The 24454-nt window shown below is 39.2% G+C and overlaps 1 protein-coding gene across 1 annotated transcript in view; it reads left to right on the top strand.

The window, feature by feature from the left end:
• The window catches only part of LOC122790051 (exocyst complex component 1-like), a gene marked incomplete in the record, with an annotated part of 2315969 nt that overhangs the window by 1722720 nt on the left and 568795 nt on the right, over positions 1 to 24454 (top strand). The window contains 1 exon segment of the mRNA XM_044057618.1: positions 21691 to 21818. Coding sequence (XP_043913553.1) covers positions 21691 to 21818 — 128 coding nt within the window.

The following is a 24454-nucleotide window of genomic DNA, read 5'->3' as shown; positions in this document are numbered from 1 at the left end:
ACAGGGGCTTAGAAGAGTACTACATGTTCTTCTGAATTTTATAGACTACGCAAGTGCATTTTTACAGGTGACAAATATTGTATAGGCAACAGTGAGGAATCTGTTATATCACCTAAAGAAGGAAGTTGCCACAGTAAGGGGGTAGTTTACCTCACTACATACTCCTCCTACCCAGATTATGTCAGGAAGATTGAAAGGTTTTTAATCTATGAATACAATCATGTCATAAAATTGAAAATTGAAATTGACATGCAGTCCAAAATATGCAAAGGTTTAAAAAAGTTTTTATTCTGCAACTTGGAAACAGTTACTACAGAGGCTATGGGGGAGCATGGGAATGCAACCCAGAATACAAAGAACTACTGTGGCAAGTTTAACTTAATTCTTTCAACCCTCTTGGATTAAATGAAAGCATTTCTATTACCCCCATTCTGAAGATGTGGACTACTAAAATTATAATCGCAATTCAATAATAATTTTTATAGTTTTAAGAAATAGTTTATTTTATGTTCTTTTTAATGTGTTTTTAAAACTGTTTTTATTAAAATTGTTCTTTAGCATTGTAAGTGGTTAATCACATATATTATGTGAATTTGGAATACAGTTTGTGAGAATTTTGAATGTTATTTTGTATCATTTAACAATTAGTGATGACATTTTAAGCTTCCTCTTTTAAGGATGATCCAGTTTGCATACATTATTTACATACTGGACTGGTATTAAAGGGTAATGGTTAGTCCTCAATTTGTCCTGAAGAAGTCCTTTGACATTGTATAGGATGAAAGCATTTAACAATTTACTATCTTTTTGAAATGCTATTTCAGTTTTTGTTTTATTAAACGCATGGACTGTGCAAATAACTTCCTAATGAATGGTGGTGCTCTTTATTGTGTAGAATGATGCCCACCCTGCAGTGTAATGTCCTCTCTGGTAAGGTGAGACCACAAAATAGTCTCCTTTGAAGAAAAAAAGAAAACATGAAACCCCCAGCAAACCCTGGAATGTTCAAAAACTATTCTAAGGCTAACTTCCTACTATTAAGTGTTAACCTGGCAAAATTTCAAGCCCCCATAGACCCTGAGAACACTGCTGCCTAAAGCAGAACTGGTCAAAAAAACCCTATACAAGTATGTTAATAGCCGCATATAGGCAACTGTGCCCACCAGGAATAAATACAGAACTAACTCAATAACCAAGCCACCCTGTTGGAATCACAACATCTTATAGATTCATAGGTTCATAGGTAAGTACTAGGCTATTGGCCCTAGGGCCTATATTTATTTATTTATTTATTTATTTTACATTTGTTGACCGGGATAGTCCGACTGGATACATGTCCATTTTCAGCGGAGTCCCGAGGAGAAAAGCTTCGACAGGGTTAACAATGACATATTGTTACAAAGACATATAGACAATTTACATAGTTTATAAAGAGAGAAAAAATTATTACAATAGAAACTACAGTTGGTTACAGTTCATTATATTCACGATAGTTGGCAATTAGTTGAGTAAGACACTAATGGCCTACTTGTATGTTGAATTGCACATAGGAGTGTTAGTCTGGGTTTGTACAAGGACAAAGCCATTGTGATTTATAGTGGATTTTTAGTTCTTTTTTGAATTGAGCTAGTGATGGTAAAGACGTGAGCTTATTAGGAAGAGAATTCCACACCTTGCCAATAATATTGGAATACAGTGTGTCCCCACCTAGGTTATGGGACTTGCTTGTTTGTATTAGGAGTTTGTTTGATGAGTGAAGTGAACTTAGGTTGGAATAAGGGGTTAGTATGTTTTTTTAGAGCAGGGGTGTTCTCTGGATGTTTCAGGATTTTAAAGGCTTCTATGAGTTGGTATTCCTGGAGAAGATTAGGGAGTTCTAGCCAGTCAAGTTTTTTCAGGTTAATACAATGGTGTGTTCTATAGGGTAGGGCAGTGATGAATCTAGCAATGTGGTTATAACAGGATGAGAGTCGATTAAGGTCCTATTTGTTGAGGTCCGTAAGGATGGGGGAGGCGTATAGTAGGGTGGATAGGAGGTGTGAGCGGGCAGTAGCTAGTCTGGCAGCTGGAGTTAGGAAGGTTTTTATCCTATATAAGGACCCTAGTTTTTTGTTTACCATTTTAATAGTTTGGTTGATGTGGATGTCAAATCGCAGTTTATTGTCAATGTTTACTCCTAATAGTTTGGCGTTGGTAGCAGGTGGGATAATGGTACCATTATTGGATTGAATAGTGAATTGTGTGATAGGTGTTGTGTTAGTTGGGTGGAAGAGAAGTAGTTGGGTTTTTTTTGGGTTTAGGATGAGTTGATGGTCTGTTAGCCAGTTTTCAACTATGGTAAAGCTGTGTTGGGTAGTTGTTAGAAGGTTATCTAGGATGGGATTAGAACAGATGAGAGTTGAGTCATCTGCATATTGGATGCAGGTGGCTTTGGGGATAACTGAATGGAGGTCATTTATGAATATTGAGAAGAGAAGAGGTCCTAATATGGACCCTTGAGGTATGCCTATGGTGTTTGGTAGTAGGCAGGAGAGCTTGTTATGCCACATTACTGCTTGTTGTCTGCCTGCGAGGTAGGCCTGAAACCAGTTTAGGACTCGGGTGTCTAGATGTAAGGTTTCTAAGGTTTTGAGGAGTAACTGGTGGTTTACCATGTCGAAGGCTTTCGACATATCTAGAAAGAGAGCCGAGGAAATATTTTTGTTATTCCGGTTAAAGTTTATTTTCTCGGTAAAAGAGAGGAGGGCAGTAGTCGTGCTATGATGGGGTCTAAATCCATGTTGAGAGTCAGTTAGTAGCTTGTTTTGGATGAGATAGGATATCAGTTGGTTATGCACACACTTTTCCATGATTTTGGCAAGTGGTGATAGTATGGCTATTGGTCTATAGTTAGAGAGTTCAGTGGATGTTCCTCCTTTATGAAGAGGTATGACATAAGATATTTTCCATATTGCTGGGATTGTGGCCTCAGTAATAGTTCTGTTAATTAAGATCGAGATAGGGTAGGCTATGGCATCTGCAGCAATTTGCAGGTATTCCGCTGGAAGAAGATCAGCTGAAAGGGTAGTTGGCTTTAGTTTTTTCAATAGGGATCGAATGAAGGCGGTGGATATGGGTTGGAGGTTAAAGGATAGTGGGGAGTTATGTGTGGCATTTTTTGGGGTGATAGAGGGAGCAGGTAGCTGGTTGGCTAAGGACTGAATGGTTTCTGTGAAGAAGGTATTAAAGTTGTTAGCTACTTCTTCTTGGTTCTTGTCATATAGAGTTCCTGGGGTAGGAGTGGTGGATTTTCCTGGTTGGAGAAGTTTGTTCAATCCTGCCCAGAATTTTTGAGGGTTCTTTTGGTGTTTGTGTTGTAAGTGGTGAAAGTATTTTTTCTTATCTAGAGCGGTGGCCTTTTTAGTTTCATTTCTTATTTGCTGGAAGTTGACCCGGTCTAGTGGTAACTTGGTAGTACGCCACTTGGCCCATGCTTTGTCTCTATTAGTTATTTTGGTTTTAGTCTCTGTGGTTAGCCAGGGTGCTATTTGTGTTTTGATTCTAGATACCCTTTTGGGAGCATGAGAGTCAAGTATGGTAAGGAATGTTTTGTTAAAATGTGAGACTGCAACATCTAGGGGAAGGAATTTTAGCTTTGACCAGTTGCAGTGTTTGAGTTCCATGTTAAATTTTATTGGGTCAAATTTTTTTTTGTTTCTGATAGTTCTATACACCGGCATGCTAGCATTGTTTGTATTATCTTTCATAATGTATGTGAGCATATGATCACTAAGATCATTGGGGAGTGTCCCCGAGGTATATTTTTGGGGGTGCTCCTTGACGAGTATCCAGTCAAGTATGCTCTCTTTTTGTTTAATATTACCTAGTCTGGTGGTAGAGGTTATAATCTGAGAGAAACCATGGAGATTTAAAGAAGTAGGATTGGACCATGCAGAGCACGGGTTCCAGTCAATGTTAACATCTCCCAGGACTATTGTTTCTTGAGGATAGTTGTTATCTATCCAATTTAAGATGGCTTCTAAAGTTTCAATATTGTTCCCTGGGGGGATATAGATAACTATTAGGTTTACGCTTTTTAGTTTGTTTAGTTGTAGTTTTAGAGCTAATATTTCAGCATTAACAACCTGGGGTGGTTGTTTGGGGTTAGTTAGGATGTTAAGCGTATTTTTATAAAGGACAGCTATCCCACCTCCTCTTTTCTTTATTCAGTCAGCTCTGAGTATATTGAACCCAGGTGACATTATCTGATTGTCTTTGGTTGATGGTTTAAGCCATGTTTCAGTTAGACACATGATGTCAGGTAGATAGGTTGCTAGCATGGCGTGTAGGTTATGTACCTTGTTGTTCAGACTTCTTATATTTAAGTGACAGATGAGGAGAGAGTTAGCCTAGCTAACTAGCCTAGCTAAGTTAACTATATAAGCCTAGCTAAATGGTACCCTGGCTTTTGCCACCCTAGAAAATAATTTTTCTGTTCCCCTGTCAAACAGAGCCACAGAAGTGATCCCCGGGGTGAATTTCCTATCTCCCATCAAATCATCAAGATTTTTCTTCAAGAGTGCTAATGAGGAGCTTTGTTTGATATAGATAGGTAGTTTGTTCCAGAGTATGGAAAGTCTCTGGGGCAGGAATCTATCCCTCCGGCATGTTCTGTTTATTGAGGTGACAAGGTTTAGGTCCCTAGAGTGTGTAGCTCAGGGAGATTGGGATTTCTTTAAGTGGAGCATGTCCAACAGCTCTGGATTGTTAGGCAGAGATCGCTTCTGAGTAGGCAACAGAGTAAAGCTGGAGTTTTTTGAGACGGTCTGCATAGGGCAACTGTTTGAGGCCAGTAATCCTCTTTGTGAGGTATTTCTGTGGCCTTTCCAGTTGTTGTAGATGTCTTGTGAGGTACATACCAAAAGGGGCGTTGTACTCTATAATGGGTCTAATGAGTGATGAGTAGAGGGGAACAATGAACTCTTTTTTCCTGGATGAGAAACCTTTTGTGATGAGGTGTGCCACATAGAAGGACTTCCTGACTACTGTGGTGATGTGATTATCAAAGGAGAGACTACTGTCCACCTGTGTCCCAAGGTCTGTTATCACACTTTTGGTGTTAAGTAGACTATCACCTATATGGTAGTTCATGGGTACAGAGTTTTTACCAAAAGGGATGACAATGCACTTTTTGGCATTGAGCTTGAGGCCATGGCTTTGACACCAGGCATCTGTCTCAGTGAGGCCCTTTTGAAGGATGTCCACATTGTTAGGAGTTTTGATTATGGCTCCTAGTTTGCAGTCATCTGTGAACTTTGTTAGCCAAAGACCTTCTATGTTAGCCTGTAATTCAGAGAAGTAGATGCCAAATAGGAGAGAAGCCAGGACTGAACCCTGTGGTACTCCACTTGTCACTGGTCTGAAGTTGGATTTAGAGTCTGCTACTTTCACAGTGTGGGTTCTGTCTGTAAGCCAGTTGGCAACCCATCTTGTGACATAGGGATTTATACCTAGTTTAGTGAGTTTATCTATAATTCCAGAGTGAGGGATGGTGTCAAAAGCCTTGGCGAGATCTAGATAGGCTGTGTGAGCCACCTTACCCTCATCTACAGCTTTGGTGACTGCTTCAAAGAAGTCTATCAGGTTTAGGAGACATGATCTTCCTTTTACAAACCCGAATGGGTAGGGTCCATAGTTTGGAGATACCTCTCTCTAGAATGTGTAAAAATCTGTTAACCAGTTTACTGTGTAATTTAATTTAATCCTGACTTACACTCGGGATTAACTCTAACCTGTGGAACTTGTTTAACTTGCTTACTTATGTAATCACTTTAAATAGTCTGTTTGTAATATGTAATGCTGGTATTATGTAATGCTGTATCTGCTTACCCTTGCAGCTTTTCTCCCTGGGCCTCCGCTGAAAATGGACATGCATCCAGTCAGACTATCCTGGTCAACAAATGTAAAATAAAATAAAAATAAAAATAAAATGACTAATGCCATTGTTTATAAGTTCCATGATGATACATTCCATAGCCTTGCAGACCAAGCTCGTCAGGCTGATGGGGCGGTAGTTCCCAGGGTCCGTGGTGGCTCTCCCTTTGTGGAGTGGGATAACCGTTGCTGTGTGCCATTCAGTGGGCACAAAGCCTGAGGTGAGGCTATGATTGAACATGGTACTTAGGTGGGGTGCAGTTCATTCTGTAGTTCATGTAGAAGGCTGCCTGGGATGTTGTCAGGTCCCATGGATCCTGTGTTCTTGGCTTTGGAGAGTGTGTTTTCTTACCTGTGCAGCCATGATTACAGGAACTTTGCATTCTTCCGGTATAGAGATGGGCCCTTTAGGGGGTGAGAGAGGGGTAAAGTTAGCACTGACCCTATCTGCCAGGATGTTGGCAATATCAGTTGGGTCTGTATATTTAGTGCTGTTGTGCTGTAATTCAGAGCAGATCTGAGTGTTGCCATTGAGATTCTTGACATAGCTATAGAATGCTTTGTGGTTGTCTTTAAAATCAGTGGCAATTTTGTTTTCATAACTAGCTTTGGAGGATTTTATGAGGGATCTCAGATTCTTACTGAGGCTGACCACGGAGTTCCTCGAATCATGGGATTTTACTCTTTTTTGCAAGAGTTTCTTTCTTCTGTTGTAGAGTTTGTTTGTGGCAGGGGACCACCAGATTGGCTTCCTTTTTTTGGAAGATAGAGTCTTGGTTCTGTTAGGGATTGCATGATCCATGCACTCATGTAAGTGCTTATAAAGTGCATTTGTATAAGATTCAGCAGTCGTACCTTTATTGTCCGTCAGCATGGGTGTCGTGAAGTTTGCTACTTCTGTCTTAAGAAGCGTGAAGTTGGCTTTGGAGAAATTTTTTACAGTGGTTTCCCTAATCATGGGGTGGGGGTGGGATGTAGATGTCTAGGGTGATTAGCTTGTGGTTGGATCTGACCAATGAGGAACTGACCTCTGGTGTGGAAAACCGGTTGCCCATGTTGGTAATGATCAGGTCTAGGATATTGCTGCTCATGGTGGGGGTGTGGATAAGTTAATCCAAGGCATTGAAATTTATGAATTCCAGAAAACGTTGAGCACAAGAGTTGGTACATGAGTAGTTTTCCCAGTTAATGGTGGGGTAGTTGAAATTGCCCATTATTAGGGTGTTAGGTTGTACCCTAGTATTTCCAGTGTATCAAGAAATGAGGAGTGGGAATCCTGGGGCATGGTGAGGGATCTGTAGCAAGCTACAATTTGTATTGCAGTCTTGCCCAGAGTTAGTTGCCCTTGGATAATCTCGGATGCATTATGCTGAGCAACTAGCCTGGAGGTGTGGATATCCTTAATGAATATGGACACGCCTCACCCTTTAGTGTTTTGGTCCAGGTTAGGTGGCCAAAAGCTGTGGTATGAATTATAGCCTGGTAATGCAGGGGTGCTCTCTGAAGCCTTGAACCAGGTCTCCGTCACTGCACATTTAAGGAGTGCCTTGAGTGAGTGCATTTTGAGGTTTAGACTTCTAGCAGTAAGTAGCATTACCCTCAGATTTTGCTTGCTTGTACCTGTTATGGTGGTGAATTTGTCATTTGAATCTTGCCTAAAAAAGGCACTGTAGGGGTGGCAAGAGCCTTAGCCAGTATCCGGAATGCCAAGGGCAACAGGTGCAGGCCATCTCTGGCAAAGCATCGTGGTTTGTCGATCATGTCATCCCAGGCAAACAGATACTGGATCCCCTTAGAATGACACCAGGAGCTTAGCCAATTGTTGAAGTCAATCATTTTGTCCTTATACTGTGGTATCATTCTGGGTGATGGCAGGATGCTACTTAGGGCTAGTGTCATACCTGCCTGGTCTACAAGATTGGGCAGCACCTCCATGTCTCTTTTCATGTAGTCCAGGGAGGTACGTCTCAGGTCATTCACTCCAACATGGACAATGACAGAGTTATATTTGTACTTGTTGTGGAGTGACCTGAGTGCATGCGTTATGTGGCGGATCCTGACACCTGACAGGCAGCTGACAGTAACTTTCTCATTATTTAGCCTGGTGAGTGGAACATCAGTGTGCCTGACTATAGAGTCACCTATGACTAGAGTGTTGGGTACGGTGTTATGGCTTATGGGCTGTGTTTGAGTGGCACACTGAGTTTTTGAACTATGTGTCATTTGGGTTGTGTTGGGGGGTGGAGGTTGCTTGCATTTCTACTTTGGAGGCCCCTGTTGCTTGGGTAGATTTTTATTGAGAGCCTCCACAAATGTAGGTGTGTGTTTTGTGTTTCTATGTGTGTGTTTTGGTGGTGTAGGTTTTGTGGGACTATGTGATGAGTGTGGTGTGGTGCAAGTGTTTACCTTCTCCTCTTGACTGTCTAGTCAGTCTTGGGTGAAGATAGCTTTGCTTCCAGTTTGGCTATATAAGTGCATCTCTCACAGGTTGTAGTGTTGGGTGGTAGGGAGGAGAGGGTTGTCTGTGTACATGAGGCAATTGCTGCATTGACCCAAGATGCCCAGATTCATCAGGTAGACAGGAGAAAACACCGGGAGCTGACCCTTAGACATGCCTGGATAGGTGCTTATTTATTAAGTACTAAAAACTGTTTTCCTCTAGACAAGTGAGGAAAGTTGAGTGCTGTAGTAATTTGTAGCTTATTTAATGCTTACAATGAGTTCTGAAGGATCTGTAGGCTCTTTAAAAGAAGAAATAAAATCATGGCAAAAATGTTTGAGGTGTAGCACCCCACAGGTTAAAAACACTCTCTTCAAATTAAACAAGCAATTCCAAAGAAAACTAAAGTCTACCATATCCAAATTTGAGGTAAATTTGTTCAGCTAGACCAAGGACAACCACAAGGCACTCTTTAGCTATTGTCTGCAACCTCAAAGGCAATACACAATTCTTTGCAGAACTCATTGTTAATGGAGCCATCTGTACTCAGCCAGAAGATATAGAAAACCTACTGGCCTATGAATTCAGCTCTAACTTTACCTATACTCCCCCTCAACCTTCCCTCAGGAAATACCAACAGATATAACCCCTCTATTATCACTAGGGAACAGGTCCGTAATGCTCTCTCTAAGGCCAAGAACACTGCATTGATGGGCCTAGACAACATCCTGGGATGCCTTCTAAATAACATCAGGGCCTCTGACGTTACTAAAGGATCATAGAATCATAGGAAGTTACTAGGCTAATGACCCTAGGGCCCTTACAATCCTAGAAGAAGATCACCAGCAGCAGAAATTTAGTGACTATTTTGACTGTGGTAAAAGGAAACAAAAACAGCAAAAAAAAAAAAAGCACCTGGGACAGCAACAACAGCAAGAAGAAGGTCACCACCACCACAAATGTAGTGACTATTCCTGAAGAGGGAAGAGTACAGGGAGGTTATGACTTCTTTTTTTCTGGAGGCAATGCCCTTACTTATGAGATGAGCAATACAGAATGCCCTTCTTACCACTGTGGAGACATGGTGATCAAAGGTAAAGTTGCTATCAACTTGTGTGCCCAAGTCTTTCACCACTGAGTGCATACTTAGGATGTTGCTATTGATGTGGCAGTTTACAGGAACATCGATTTTACTGAAAGGGATGATAATACATTCTTTTACATTGAGTTTAAGCTCATGACTTTGGCACAGATAATTTGTGTAAGACCCTCTTTTAGGATGTTGACATCATTTGGAGATTCTATGACTGCTCCCAGTTTACAGTCTTCAGCAAACGTTGTCAGCCACAGGCCTTTAGTTTTTGCTTGTACTTCAGAGAAATATATTCCAAACAGTAGAGGTCTCAGGACTGATTCCTGTGGAACACCACTGGTTGCAGGTCTGCTGTTGGAGGTGGATTCCCCTATAATGACTATATGTGTTGTATCAGTGAGCCAGTTAGTGACCCTGTGATGCCCGTACACTGGCCCAGTAATCAAGGAGTTTCAATCCTCACCACTAGCACCAGTGAGGGGCATCCACATTGGGAGGGATAACAAATACACACACAGTAAAGTACAATTTTCCTTAAGAGCACACAGAGATCACAGTCAGTCTGGGGCTGGTTTCTCCCTTTCTCTCCAGATCCCCATTAAGAATCCCCACTGGCACAGCTATAGGGTACAGATCTTAGCAGAGTAGTCAAGCCAAAACCTCCCTCTCTGTCCAACCAGTGCTTCGTGTCCCTGCACAAGTAGCTGGCACACACTTTGAGATTTGGTTTATATACAAACACACAGACACTCCTGGGGAAGGCTGGCACAGGTTCTTCAACTATGCCCCCTCCTTTCAGGCTATAAGGTAGTAATCACTGCCACCATCTATTCTTATCAGCTACTAAAAAGAGCCTTACCAAAGGGTGTCCAATTATTACTGTGCAATATTATTATCCAATTAGTAAGTGTGATGAACAGCAAGGCTTATTTGGAGTGGCTTTGTACAGTATCACTATATACATACAATGTACTCTAGAGCTTAAATTATCTCTACACAAAACAGCCACAGTTGAAAGGTTTAAAAATATTTAATAAATAATAAAAACACAAGACAAATCTTCTCAGTTCAACACAGTGCTAGTCAAGAGTTCAGAAATCACAGGAAAATGCTTAAAATAATACTGTAGAATAGTCTGACATAAATATAGGAAACAGCTAGACTAAATCTGATTAAATTCCTATCTAACTCTAAGAGCAATCACAGTTCTAAATAAAATTACATATAGAGCAAAGACAGAGTACTGGTGAGTGGTCAGTTCTGAAGATAAATACAAAATGCTCTGATTCTCTCTCTCTGAGAAAGTCTTAACAATAATACATCACTGCTGACTCATTTTAGATTACATCATTCTTCTCTGGTTCCCAGGCTAACAGAAACTCAGAGTTAATTTTTTGATCTTGCACCTGGCCAGGAAACTACAGCAATAAAGGGTATTATATATGTAAAATCTAGCAATTAACTCTGGCCGTAAAACAATAGAAGAAGTTCCTCAGTCCAGACATTATGTCTTCGAGCTTTGAGATCAAACAGTCATACAGTGCTTGCCTTATCAGCTTTCTTCCAGCAGAGTGCACTGTGGTTACACTTTTGAAGTTCAACATTTAACACAGTTTTCTTACGTTTAAGAGGACAAGCCTGTGGATTATATTCATATTTACAATGACATAGAATTATCTACAAAAATCTATCTAGCTAGGCTGGCAGCCTTCACATATCTTCACAGCCCCATCTAATGATATAAGGGTTGATGCCTAGCTGGTGAGTTTGTCAATGATGCCTAAGTGGGGGGATAATGTCTAAAGCCTTGGCTAAGCCTAGGTAGGCTGTATGCACAGATTTCCTCTCATCTAAGGCCTTGGTATCTGTCTCAAAGAAGTCCACCAGGTTTAACAGGCATATCTCCCATTGACAAATCCAAACTGAGTAGGTTAAATTGTTTGATATTTTTTTGATAATAAGGTTCATGATGATTTGCTCCATGGCCTTGCAGATAAGGCTAGTCAGGCTAATAGGTCTGTAGTTGCCGGGGTCAGTGGAAGCACCACCTTTGTGCAAGGGAATAGCAATGGCCATTTTCCATTCAGCTGGAATGAAGCCAGTGCTTAGACTGTGATTGAAAACAGTACCCAGTGGTGTTGCTAATTTTTGTTGGAGCCCATGTAGGACACACCCTGAGATGTTATCAGATCCCATAGATGCTGTATTTTTGGCCTTAGAGAGGATGTTTATGACCTGCTATTTAGAGATAAAAGGAAGGGGACACGTGGAAGGGATGTCATGGGGTATGTGTGGCAGGGACAGGGGAGTGATGTTTTCACAGAACCTGTTGGCCAACAGGTTAGCTATGTCCACAGGCTCAGTATATGTGGTATCATTAACTACCAGTTCGGCACAGATCTGTGCCTTTCCTTTTAGGTTATGAATGTAACTACAGAACGCCTTGTGTATGTCCATAGTTGAAGAAGCTGTGTAACTAAAGATCACTTTACCATACTACAGATGAGGAAAAGGAAATGTAAAATGCTTTAAATGCTTTTAGAGGCAAAACAGTTTTATTGACAAGCTCTCGTCTTAAAAGACTTTTTCAGAAAACAATACAAAACAATCAACACACCCACTTATATACCACCAATTAACCAATTAAAACACTTCATTAAACAATTCACTTAAAACCAATCACAATATATTCCTACATCATCAAGAGCCCCATTAAAGCATTTTACGTTTTCTGTTCCTCCTCTGTAGTACAGCAAAGTAGTCTTTAGTTACATTATTTTAACCAATCACAATATATTCCTACATCATCAAGTGCCCCATTAAAGCATTTTACGTTTTTTTTTTCCTCATCTGTAGTACAGCAAAGTAGTCTTTAGTTACATTATTTTAACCAATCACAATATATTCCTACATCATCAAGTGCCCCGTTAAAGTATTTTATGTTTTCTTTTCCTCATCTGTAGAACAGCGAAGTAGTCTTTAGTTACATTATTTTAACCAATCACAATATATTCCTACATCATCAAGTGCCCCGTTAAAGTATTTTATGTTTTCTTTTCCTCATCTGTAGAACAGCGAAGTAGTCTTTAGTTACATTATTTTGGGTTCCTGCTTGTCGTTCAGTCTTGTATTTTCTTTCTTAGTCCAGTTTATTGACTGTATGATAGCTACAGGTGGACGAGACAAATTGTTAGACTTGACTTTACATCCATTACCTGAGAGTCAGGATAATATGCTGCGTGTGTTAATTTCTATTGTCAGTGATATGAACAAAACCATACAAGCCAGTAACCAGAAAGGAGAGATAACCAATGAGCTTCACAAATTTTATTACAAATCCAGTCAATAGTTAAGCACTTTCATCCCTTAGGACTTCATCAGAACTACTGTTAACAACCATCCAAAGGTTTAAATCACCAAAATTGTCACATGATAAACCCCATGTTTAAATTTTAAAGACGTAAGCACTAAAAATAACTAAACACAATAAAGCCATAATAAAAATCACACAAGCTTATATTGCACACTCAAGGCATATAGCAATGAATGAAATATAAAAAAATAAAAAAATGTAGAAAAATGCTACAAATGTTTTGTATCATAAAATTCGACACTCCAAACTTCTGAGGTGCAAAACAAGGGAAATGGAACAAGCATCATTCAAAGCAGCTTCCGTTAAGGAACTCGGCCTTAGTTGTCATAACAATTCCCTGACCAATAAATGGTAATCAATAATTCTACCCCTGGCATCCCGCTTAATTTGTTCAATGATGAACTATCCAAAACTATGATTGGGAAATTTCTTAAAATGTCTAAACAATGCATTGGTGTCCCTATGTTTCGTGATGTCCCTTTCATGTTCATAAATCCTATCCTTCATGAATCTGATAGTTTTGCCAATATAGTACACCGGGCAATTTTGGTGGGAACATTCTACATAAATAGACCGATTAGTATTACAATTATATTTCCCCCAACGTAAACCATCTGCCCATTCAATTTAAACTGTTGTCCTACCAAAATGCAGGGGCATATCCTGCAACGCCCACATTTGGACATGCCTTGCACATCTGTTCTACTACATACATTAACAAATTTTTGGGTGCCCTTCTCAAATAAATCCTTGAAGGTGGTATTCCTTCTATAAACTACAGTTGGTTGATCTCCCAAAGCTTTATTTAACTGTGAGTTAGAGGAAATCAATTGCCAATTGTACCTAAATACCTTCACAATACTAAAACTGTCCAAAGTTAAAGTGAGGATACAGGGTTTAGAAAATTCACTTTTCTTCATGCACAAAGTGGAAGTAGTACTTGGATAGTTAATGGGGTCCAATGTATTAACCCCAATCTCCTCCCCTTGTATAACATTGTTATTGTGACACAAAAGAGGTTAGTAAAAAACATTAAATTGCTTATTAACCACCTCATTCATATTAGCCCTCAAAAACCTGATAGAGTAGCCACGCTTCAAAACATTCCCATCAGATTCTCACATTCAGTTTCAGACACTTGATTATCAGAAATCATTCCGGCCAGTCTCACTAACTGGCCCTTCACCACAGACTTTTTTTGATGATAAGTGTGGTGACTGTCAAAATGGAGATAAATGTTAGAAAATGGAGGCTTGCGATAAATATTTGAAACAAAACAGCCTTTAGACACATCCTTAGTAATGGCCACATCCAAAAATGTAGCAGTAACATCACTAAAAGAATGTGCAAATTTAAGAAAGGGGGTGGTAGAGCTGATATATTCCAAGAAACAATTAAGTTTCTCCACACTATCCTCCCACATGATAAAAATGTCGTCCAAAAACCGAGTATAAAAGGCAAAGGCTGCACTAAAGGGAGAATAAAGAATATAATGTCTCTCCCAATAGGCCATGACTAGGTTTGCAAAGCTGGGGGCACATGCTGCCCCAATTGCTACCCCTTTGACCTGTCTAAACAGTTGACCCTCAAAGAATAGAAAATTGTTCAACAAAACCATCTCCATAAGGGCACTAATAACATAAATAACGTCCTGTGTTAAAAACCTTACAAGCCATTATGGCTCAACACAGAGGTGAAGGAGAGTGAATTACACATTTGAGAAGTGAATCTGAAAGTTCCGATGATGATGTGTAAACAGTGGTTGGATTTAATAATAACAATGAAGGGTATCCCACAAATACACCAGCATTTAAGACTTTTACAGATGCTACTATGTTGTTAAATCACAATTATGACCCCTATATCAACTTTAATGATTACAGTAGTGGCTGGGTGTTAACTCATGAGTTTAGACCATCCTTAATGGAAATTGAAAAATATGGGAGGAAGTATCAGTCTTTAATAATTGGAAATAAATATTTTGAGACCTATATAGATCTCAAGATCATTCCAAGAGGACTGAGAATATTTAAATGCCCAAAAGGGGTCTCCATGGAAGATCCTTTCTATAATGAATTGATACAATTTTTCAAGCAAACCGGACTCAATTTATTAAAAATGCTTGTGAAGAAAAACCTGACTGTAACGACTGAGATCAAAAGTAAAATATTTAAATTGGATGCATATTTAAAGAAATTTTTTTAGGTAAAACCTTTCAGTCTCATAAAGAGTATGAGGAAATGCTAGCGAGAGTAGAGCAGTTTGAAAAACCATTGTTGCCAGAAAGTTTTAAAAAATTACAGAGGGACAAACTGGCACATTGTAATCGTACAACATATCCAGTAAATAATGAATTCAGTCAAAACGAAAAACAAGAAATATTTAAATATCCTAATGGGACTCTAAATCAAAGAGAAAGCAATGAACCCAGTAACCATGACAATGATGTTATGAATACACCAAATGCGGAAGGTAATGTCAATCCATTAAAGGTGTCCGGTCAACGTGGCAAAGGAGAAAAACCAGGAACATCAGATGGATTTGTTGACGTACCCAGTTACCTGCAGAAGGCACAAAAAAGGTTAATAATTCAAATTATTCTCACAAACAATGAAAATGGCAAATAATTCAAAAAACTTTGAAAACCTGAGAGAGAGAAGCCAGCCGCAGAATCGGAAGACACAAAACCATGGAGCTCTAAAGACTTTTTAGAAAGTTTAACACCAGCGAGTGATGATTTCAAAATTATTAATTTAAATTTGTTTGCATTGAGTCCAGTTCATTACCGTGTTTTAAGGCTGGGGTTAAGTTTTGTCCCCAGTCATCAAGCAGACATTACTAGAACAATCTTAGAACTGAAATTTTACACTAGTAAATTAAATTTAAGGTATTTATTAAAAATGTAGTAAAGAAAGATTGTTTAAGGAAGCCTTTCAGTTTTAACCCAGTGTGGAGTGGAACTATCAAAGTATTTGGAAAATGTTGTCAGAAAGAAATTAGGGATTTGCATTCTAAAAAAGTTTGAATGTATTTTTTAATCTGTCCTCCTATGAAAGAAATGTTATGAAAGAACTAGAAATGTACACCAATTTATGGTTTATGAAAGCCGATAAGGAGAGATGGCTTAGTAGTAATAGATAATGAAACGTGTAAAGAATCTATGAAAGAATTGTTGAACAGTATTAATGAATATCGAGAAGTTGATTTAAGTTTTATTCAGTGATCTTATACACAGGTTCATTCTTTTTTGTATGAAATATTGATGAATGGTGACATTGATTATGATTTTATATGGCCACCAACACCTGTCTTATGTGGACAGGCTCAAATCACTATCACTTTATTCAGTATCATACAGATTGCTTAGAAGTGGTCTGTGTCTCCCTACAAGGCAATATCGGACCCTGCACTACTAAAGATGCTCCATATCCGTAAGTCTAACTCTTCACACATTACCTGCTCGATAGGCCTAAATCTTATATGTGACATCAAGAAAACCTGTTGGAGAGACAGGTTTGTCTCCCAGAGGCTGCCCCGTCTCTGGAATAGACTTTGCATACATGTCAGAGTACCTTGCTGACCCTCTTCATGCGCAACCTTGATGAGTGGATGGGAAACCACACATTTGTCCAAGGGGTTCCACCTTTGTCCCTCATTGACAGGGGAAACAGGTGCTGACTGAGGTTTCTTTTTTGGGGATAAACTCTTGCCTAGACTTGTAAGGCCCCAGGGCCATTAGCCTAGTAATCTCCTGTGATCCTATGAACATCCTAAACTTAGGTATGTTATTTGGAATATCAAAAATTCATTAACCTCATACTGAGCCACCATTTAGGCCAGTTGTTTCCACCCTCAGCAATATATGCAATTGTATTGTCATATTTTTAGATAAAATGTTAAATCCTTTGGTTCAAAAATTACCAACCTTTGTGTGTGATTCGTGAGATAGTTTAGCTAAGTTAAAAGAATTCCACTTTAAATTTTACTACATATTATTGAATGAAAATATGGGAATGATGACTGTTGATATTTGTTCTTTGTTTACTTGCATCCATAAAGAGAAAGGGGTAGAATGTCTGAAGTTATTTCTGGTTAAAAATACATCTTTTTGTAATGATGAAATTTCATTATATTGTTCATTAATTGAGATTATAGTAGAAACTATTTTTTTTTTGTTTGACATGAAATGTTATCAACATGTGAAAGGCATAGCGATGGGGTTAGCAGTGGCCCCAGCATATGCTAATTTAGTATTTGAGTGGTGGAAAATGAATATACTTGCTAGAAATGTTTGGTTCAAAAATATTATATATTTCAAATGCCTCATTGATTACTTGTTTGTTGTTGTAAAGATGTCTAAAACAGAATGTATAAAATTTGTAGAAGAACTTAATAAAATGTCTGATTATTTGAAGTTCACAATTGGAGATATAGGAACAACTGTTGCATTTTTAAATGTACCTCTTGAATGGGATTTAAAAGTAAAGAAATTTGAAAGCAAAATCCATAGGAAAAAGACATTTTCAAATAGTTATTTGCATTACATAAGTGGTCATCCAGGCATCGTGAAGAAAAACATTCCCGGAAGACAATTTATTAGAGCATCCAGGATGACCACTTCTGATGTAAATTATAAAAGACAGGTGCTATTTTTAGAAAGAGGTTATGATAAAGAATTTTTTTGCAAAGCTGCAAAGGAGGTGAGTGTGAAAATAAACACCATGTTTAATCCAATTCTGTATGAAGGCTATAAGGTGAAAAGTAAGGAACTAGAAAGCTCTAACAGTGGAATTTATGACCCCACCTTTAATGTAGACATGTCAGTAGATAGTCAAGCTATCAAAGTCATCATTAGAAGGAAGGAGAAAATACTAAAAGGTAATAAAGAAATATTTCAAATTGCAGGAAATGAACCAAAATTTACATATGAGAAAAATCAGAGTTTAAAAGGTAGATTACAGAAAGGGAATACTGAAGTTAAGACAATGAATACCATTAGTCCTTATATAGCATTTGATCGGTTTACCTTTAAAACCGCAAATTGCACTGGTTCGAGTGCTAATACGAGAGACTCAAAACCACAAAACTGACAATGTTGACAAACCTACATGTTTGAAAAACAGCAAATTGAATAGCAGAGTCGCTGTTTTTCGAACATGAAAGTCAAAGAAAAAAAAAACAAAGTGTAAAGCAGGAGGGCACACCCCCCTGCACCCCCCCACACCCCCCTACTTTATTATTCTAACTCCGAGATCGCACTACAGCAGGGAAAGGAACCATTTCCCGATTCCCACTATAGTGCAATCTGCCCCTGAATGTTGAATGTGCAATGAGCGAATCTCACTGTGCATTCGCTCATTGCACATTCAAACCTTTTTCCGTTCGGCGTTTGCAAACCTTGCAAACTGCCTTTCGGAAATGTTCTGTTTGCACTTCTGCAATACGCAGTTTTAAAGGTAAACACATTTGATCATTTAGATGACATTATTAATATTAAGGAGAGGTATACTTGTAAAAGTGTAGGAGTGGTTTATGTTGTGAAATGTTCTGGGTGTTCTGCCTTTTATATTGCAATGACCACTAAAAGTTTGGAAAAGCACATAAAAGAACATTTATACGGTATTAAAAGTAAAGATAATAACAATGCTTTAAACATACCACATTATGCAAGAATTATAAGAAACTTCTGTTTTCTGTTATAGAACAGGTTCTTTTGGACATGAGGTGTGGGTGTTATAAAAGTAAGCTTGAAAGTATTGAAACAATATGGCAGATCAAACTCAATGCAGATAAATTCCTAGGATTAAATGAAGCAATAAATATTAAATGCTTTTTAATGAAAAGGAAGTTAAAAGCAAATAAATAAATGCTATTTTTATTATTATTTTTATTTTTATGGGATATTTGATGGTGGTGTAATATATTGTGATTGGTTTTAAATGAGGTGTTTAATGAAGTGGTTTAATTGGTGGTATATAAGTGGGTGCGTTGATTGTTTATATTGTTATCTGAAGAAGTCTTTTGAGACGAGAGCTTGTCAATAAACAGTTTTGCTACTAAAAGCATTTAAAACATTTTACATTTTCTTTCCCTCATCTGTAGTACAGCAAAGTGGTCATTCGTGGCATTGTTTTTGGTCGCCACTAGAGTGGTCATTAGTGGCATTGTTTTTGGTCACCACTTGTCGTTCAGTCTTGTTTTCTCTTTCTTAGTTGAGAAAGCTAATTTGGATTCATAGTTTGCTTCGGAGGACAAGCTGTTTAACTATGGCCTCCAAACAGGCTTCATGCCTACCAAATGGAGAACAACAACAGTCATCCTTCTGCACAAAGGTGGACCATCAAGGTGGACCATCTACAGATCCTGGAAATGACAGGCCCATAAGTCTCACTAGCCTTATATGCCAAGATGTGGAAAGAATTATCATGGAAATGATCGATAATGAATTAGGAAGCATCCAGGCACTGGACCCAAGCCAATTTGGTTTTGTCAAGTGCAGATCATGCCTATTCAACCTGGTGGACTTCTTTGAAAAGGTCACAAAGCAATGGTTTAGAGCAAAATGGTTCACATTGCCCATCTTGTCCTGGCATGGGATTTGACACATTACCCCACTTGGGTATTGTTGGCAAACTCAAGAGATTATGTATAAACCCTTATGTCACTTTACAGACAGAACCCAGGAAGTTAGAATTGGAGAAGTCAAGGCTAATGTCAAGAGTCTCTGGTTGACTACATTTGGAGATGAATCCAAATTAGGAGCAGTCATAAAAAGCTAAACTGAAATTAATGTTCTTCTCAAAGGGCAGACACAGACAAATAACTTGTCTCAGAGGCATGGATTAAAACTAAATGCCAAGAAGTGCATAATAGCATCCTTTGGGAAGTCATTCACCCCTAGTAACTATCATATTGACAACACATCCCTGAGAATCAACCCAGTTGTCAGGGACTTGGGGACACACATAGACAGTAATCTAGCCTTTGACCATCATGTGTCTACAGTGGTCAGGAAACCCATCTATGTTTTGCAACTTATAAACAAAGGTATGGCATCTAGGAGGTCATTATTCCACTGTATTCAACAATGCCCCCTTTAGTATATACCACACCAGGCCTTAAAACCCTATCCCTGTATTCTGTTTCCTACAGGCTTTTGAGTGGAGATCTATGCCTGGCATACAAGGAGTTGTCAGACCCCACTTTGATGGACCTCCTGTATATCCGCAAAAAAAAAAAAAAAAAAAAAGCACCAGAATTACCCATTCTAAAAACTTAAACCTTGACTGTGATATAAATAGGACCAGTTGCAGAGACAGGTATGTATCCCAGAGACTACCTCTTATCTGGAACAGGCTTGCCATCCATGTGAACAGAGTTCCTCCATAATCCATTTCATGTATCTTGGACAATTAGATGAGCAAGAAGTTTATCTCTCGTTTGAAATCTATGTCTGTAATGGAGCCAGACAGCCTGTAAATTCATCTCCCAGGCCCTGGCTTGTAAATGTTTTACCTCCCAAGCCCCTGCTTGCCCTTATCAAGTGTACCAGAACTTGTCATTTATTTGTGATACATGGCTAGGCTTAAACAGCTCCTAGTGGTTGTTAGCCTAGTATACACCTATAAATCTATGTATTTTTTGTCCCCAATATTTTACCATTCCTCTTTTCACATTTATAATAACAACCCTCAGTAAATGTACAATTTTACCATGATGATTATGTAAGCAAACATTTGCATTCTGGACTTCATTCTGTACATTTCTCTGATCGAAGCATGTTTAACCTCCATCCACGTTTACATTTCTCCAAAAACTACTCCTTTATTTTCTCTTTTGTTATGTCTGCAGTTCTAAATTGCTCTTTTAATCTCCGTATAAACATTTTTAGTACCTATAATGGCAAACCAATTCCATGGTTCATAAAAAGATTCAGTATCAAAACCAGCGAAAAACAACTCATCCCTAACTATGGTTCAAACGTTATTTCAGCAACACTTTCATTTCCTGTATTTACTTCTTCTGCTTTTATCCCTAAAGTAAATATGACATTACTGCCCCCAAAATGTTCTGTTTATCATCTCTCCCTCTTCGGACTCAGTTTTAAGCACTGGTCATTATTGGATTCAATGGTGCCACTACTTTTCTTTAACCCAGCAGCAACATAAGTTTTGAAAGAATTGTCATTAACACTTGTCTTTTCATGAAGTTCATTGTTTATACTTCAATTGATTTCATCTTCTTCCTGCATTTGTCCATAACAGCCTTATCCTGCAATGCCTCAACCTCTAGAAGCACTCTGTCTCAAATGTCTGCCCAAGATACTGCACCCTTAATGCTTTGTTCTGACGCATTCATCATTTCCTTCAAAATATCACTCAATAAACCACCAGACTGTACTTCATTGTCTATAATATGTGGTAGCCCCCATTTCATATCATCTGTAAACATTTTTATGGCATAACTCTGCTGTAAAAGCAGGGCAAACATCTGTTCTGTCTCATCCTCCTTCCCCCTACATTGCTTTCCTTTCTGGAAGTTACCATATGGTCACACTAACAGAAAAGAGTAGTGGAAAGCCCCGGATGTCCTGGCCCTGTTTCCTATAGTTTTATAAATGCCACCTCTGCTCTCTCCTGAAAAAAGTCTACTAGCCAAGTGGGCCTTTCCTGGTCAACAAAGGATAAATAAATAAAAATAAATGAATTATAAATGTAGCTATGGAATGTTTATAGTTGGCCAATGGAGTGGGAGTGAAATTGCTGTGCTGAATTTCTGGATTTTCTGAACAGTTTCGAATATCTTCTTGAGCTTATAGTAATGAATTACAGTTTATTTGTTAATGCAGTTTATTTGGAATTTCTTTTTCAGGCTTATCAGAAGGCTTTGAGAAGATAACTGGTTCTACCAGCAGTCTCCAGAAGTTCCATCATCGGCTGTCAATTACAGAAGTCACTGCTGGAGACTTGGGAGAGTTAGAGCGAGGAAAAGTGGACAAGGTATAGCTATTTCAAAAGTGCCCATATGTGCAGGCACACACAACCACACCCACACCTGCACACACAGACACACACACACACACACACACACACACACACACACACACACACACACACACACACACACACACACACACACACACACACACACACACACACACACACACACACACACACACACACACACACACACACACACACACACACACACACACACACACACTCACCAAGCTGTTTTGAAATGAATAATAGAAATATATGCCCTTTTGGATGCTGTATATATTTTGCATTTATGCATTTTTTCATTTTGTTTGAAAATCAGCTGAAAATCACAATATAAAAGCACACTGTAAGGAATAGAAAATATTTTTCACGTATTAGGGAAAACCTCATTGATCAAAAAAAAAAAAAACAGAATCTACATTCACAAAATTAATAATGTTGCAGCCACTAAGCTGTAAACCTCTCTGTTCAGAGTTACATCCAAAGAACAGCATTAAAATAACACAAGATATGAATCCTTACTTTGAGCCTTGCCATAACTAAATAAAAATGTTTGTGTTCATTCTTAAAACTCCAAAAGCAAATTAAATAGTAGAATAATATTCTGAATGCGTTAATAAAATTAACTTTTGAAATGTTGAAAGAAGTCACTTTGAAAAGTCACATGGGGAAATTAATTTCTACTTGGATCTCATTTATGACAGCTGAGTTCTAATGTAGATGTGCTTAACTGCAAAACTAATTGCACTGCACACATTGGGCTATGGACTGATTGCACACTGTGCACATTGGGCTATGGACTGATTGCACACTGCACACATTGGGCTATGGACTGATTGCACACTGTGCACATTGGGCTATGGACTGATTGCACACTGTGCACATTGGGCTATGGACTAATTGCACACTGCACACATTGGGCTATGGACTAATTGCACACTGTGCACATTGGGCTATGGACTGATTGCACACTGTGCACATTGGGCTATGGACTAATTGCACACTGTGCACATTGGGCTATGGACTGATTGCACACTGTGCACTTTGGGCTATGGACTGATTGCATACTGTGCACAATGGGCTACAGACTGATGGCACACTGTGCACAATGGGCTATGGACTGATTGCACACTTTGCACATTTGGCCATGAACTGATGGCACACTGTGCACATTGGGCTACTGACTGATTGCACACTGGGCTATGGACTGATTGCACACTGTGCACATTGGGCTGACTCATTGCATACCGTGCACATTGGGCTATGGACTGATTGCACACTGTGTACATTGGGCTACAGACTGATTGCACACTATGTACATTGGGCTACAGACTGCACACTGTGCACATTGGACTATGAACTGATTGAACATTGTGCACATTAGGCTACAGACTGACTGCACACTGTGCATAAGGGCTACGGACTGATGGAACACTGTGCACATATGGCTATAGACTAACTGCACACTGTGCATAAGGGCTACGGACTGATGGAACACTTTGCACATTTGGCTATGTTGTGTGTTTGAGTCCCATCTGGGGTGATATAATCTAGCTCAAATGGCTTAGTGGCAAATTGCTGTGGCTATGGTGTGCATAGTCCTGGGTTCAAACTGATGGCACACTGTGCACAATGGGCTAAGGACTGATTGCACACTGACCACATTTCGCTACAACCTGATGGCACACTGCTCATATTGAGCTATGGACTGATTGCACACCATGCACATTCGGCTATGGACTGATTGCACACTGTACACAATCAGCTATGAACTGATGGCACACTGTGCACATTGAGCTTTGAAATGATTGCGCACTGTGCACCTTGGGCTATGAACTGATTCCACACTGTGCACATTGGGCTATAAACTGATTGCACATTGCGTACATTGGGCTATGAATTGATTGCATACTGTGCACAGTGGACTAAGAACTGATTGCACACTGTGCATATTGGGCTACAAACTGATTGCACATTGTGCACGTTGGGCTGTGAACTGATTCTACACTGTGCACATTGGGCTACAAACTTATTGCACACTGTGCACATCGGGCTATAAACTGAATGCACACTGCATACATTGGGCTATGCACTGATTGCACACTAATCACATTGGGCTATGACCTGATTGCACACTGTGCACATCGGGCTCCAAACTGATTGCACACGGTGCAGATTGGGCTACAAACTGATTGCACTCTGCACACATTGGGCTACAAACTGCACACTGCACACATTGGGCTACAAATTGCACACTGCACACATTGGGCTAGAAACTGATTGCACACTGCACACATTTGGCTATGAACTGATGACACACTGTGCACATTAAATACAAACTGATTCCAGATTGTGCACATTGTGGCTTCTAACTGATTGCACTCTGTGCACATTGGGCTACTAACTGATTGCACACTGTGCACATTGGACTCTGACCAGATTGCACACTGGGCACACTGAGCTAAGAACTGATGGCACACTGTGCACATTGGGCTATGAACTGATTGCACACTGTGCACATTGGGCTATGAACTGATTGCACACTGTGCACATTGAGCTATGAACTGATGGCACACTGTGCACATTGGGCTATGAACTGATTGCAGACTGTGCACATTGGGCTCTGAACTGAT

Source organism: Protopterus annectens, chromosome 15.part0 (genome assembly GCF_019279795.1).
Source record: "Protopterus annectens isolate FY-2018-M chromosome 15.part0, PAN1.0, whole genome shotgun sequence".
Lineage (NCBI taxonomy): Eukaryota > Metazoa > Chordata > Ceratodontiformes > Protopteridae > Protopterus > Protopterus annectens.
Note: the sequence above shows the minus strand (reverse complement) of the source record. Positions and strands in the feature narration are given on the sequence as shown.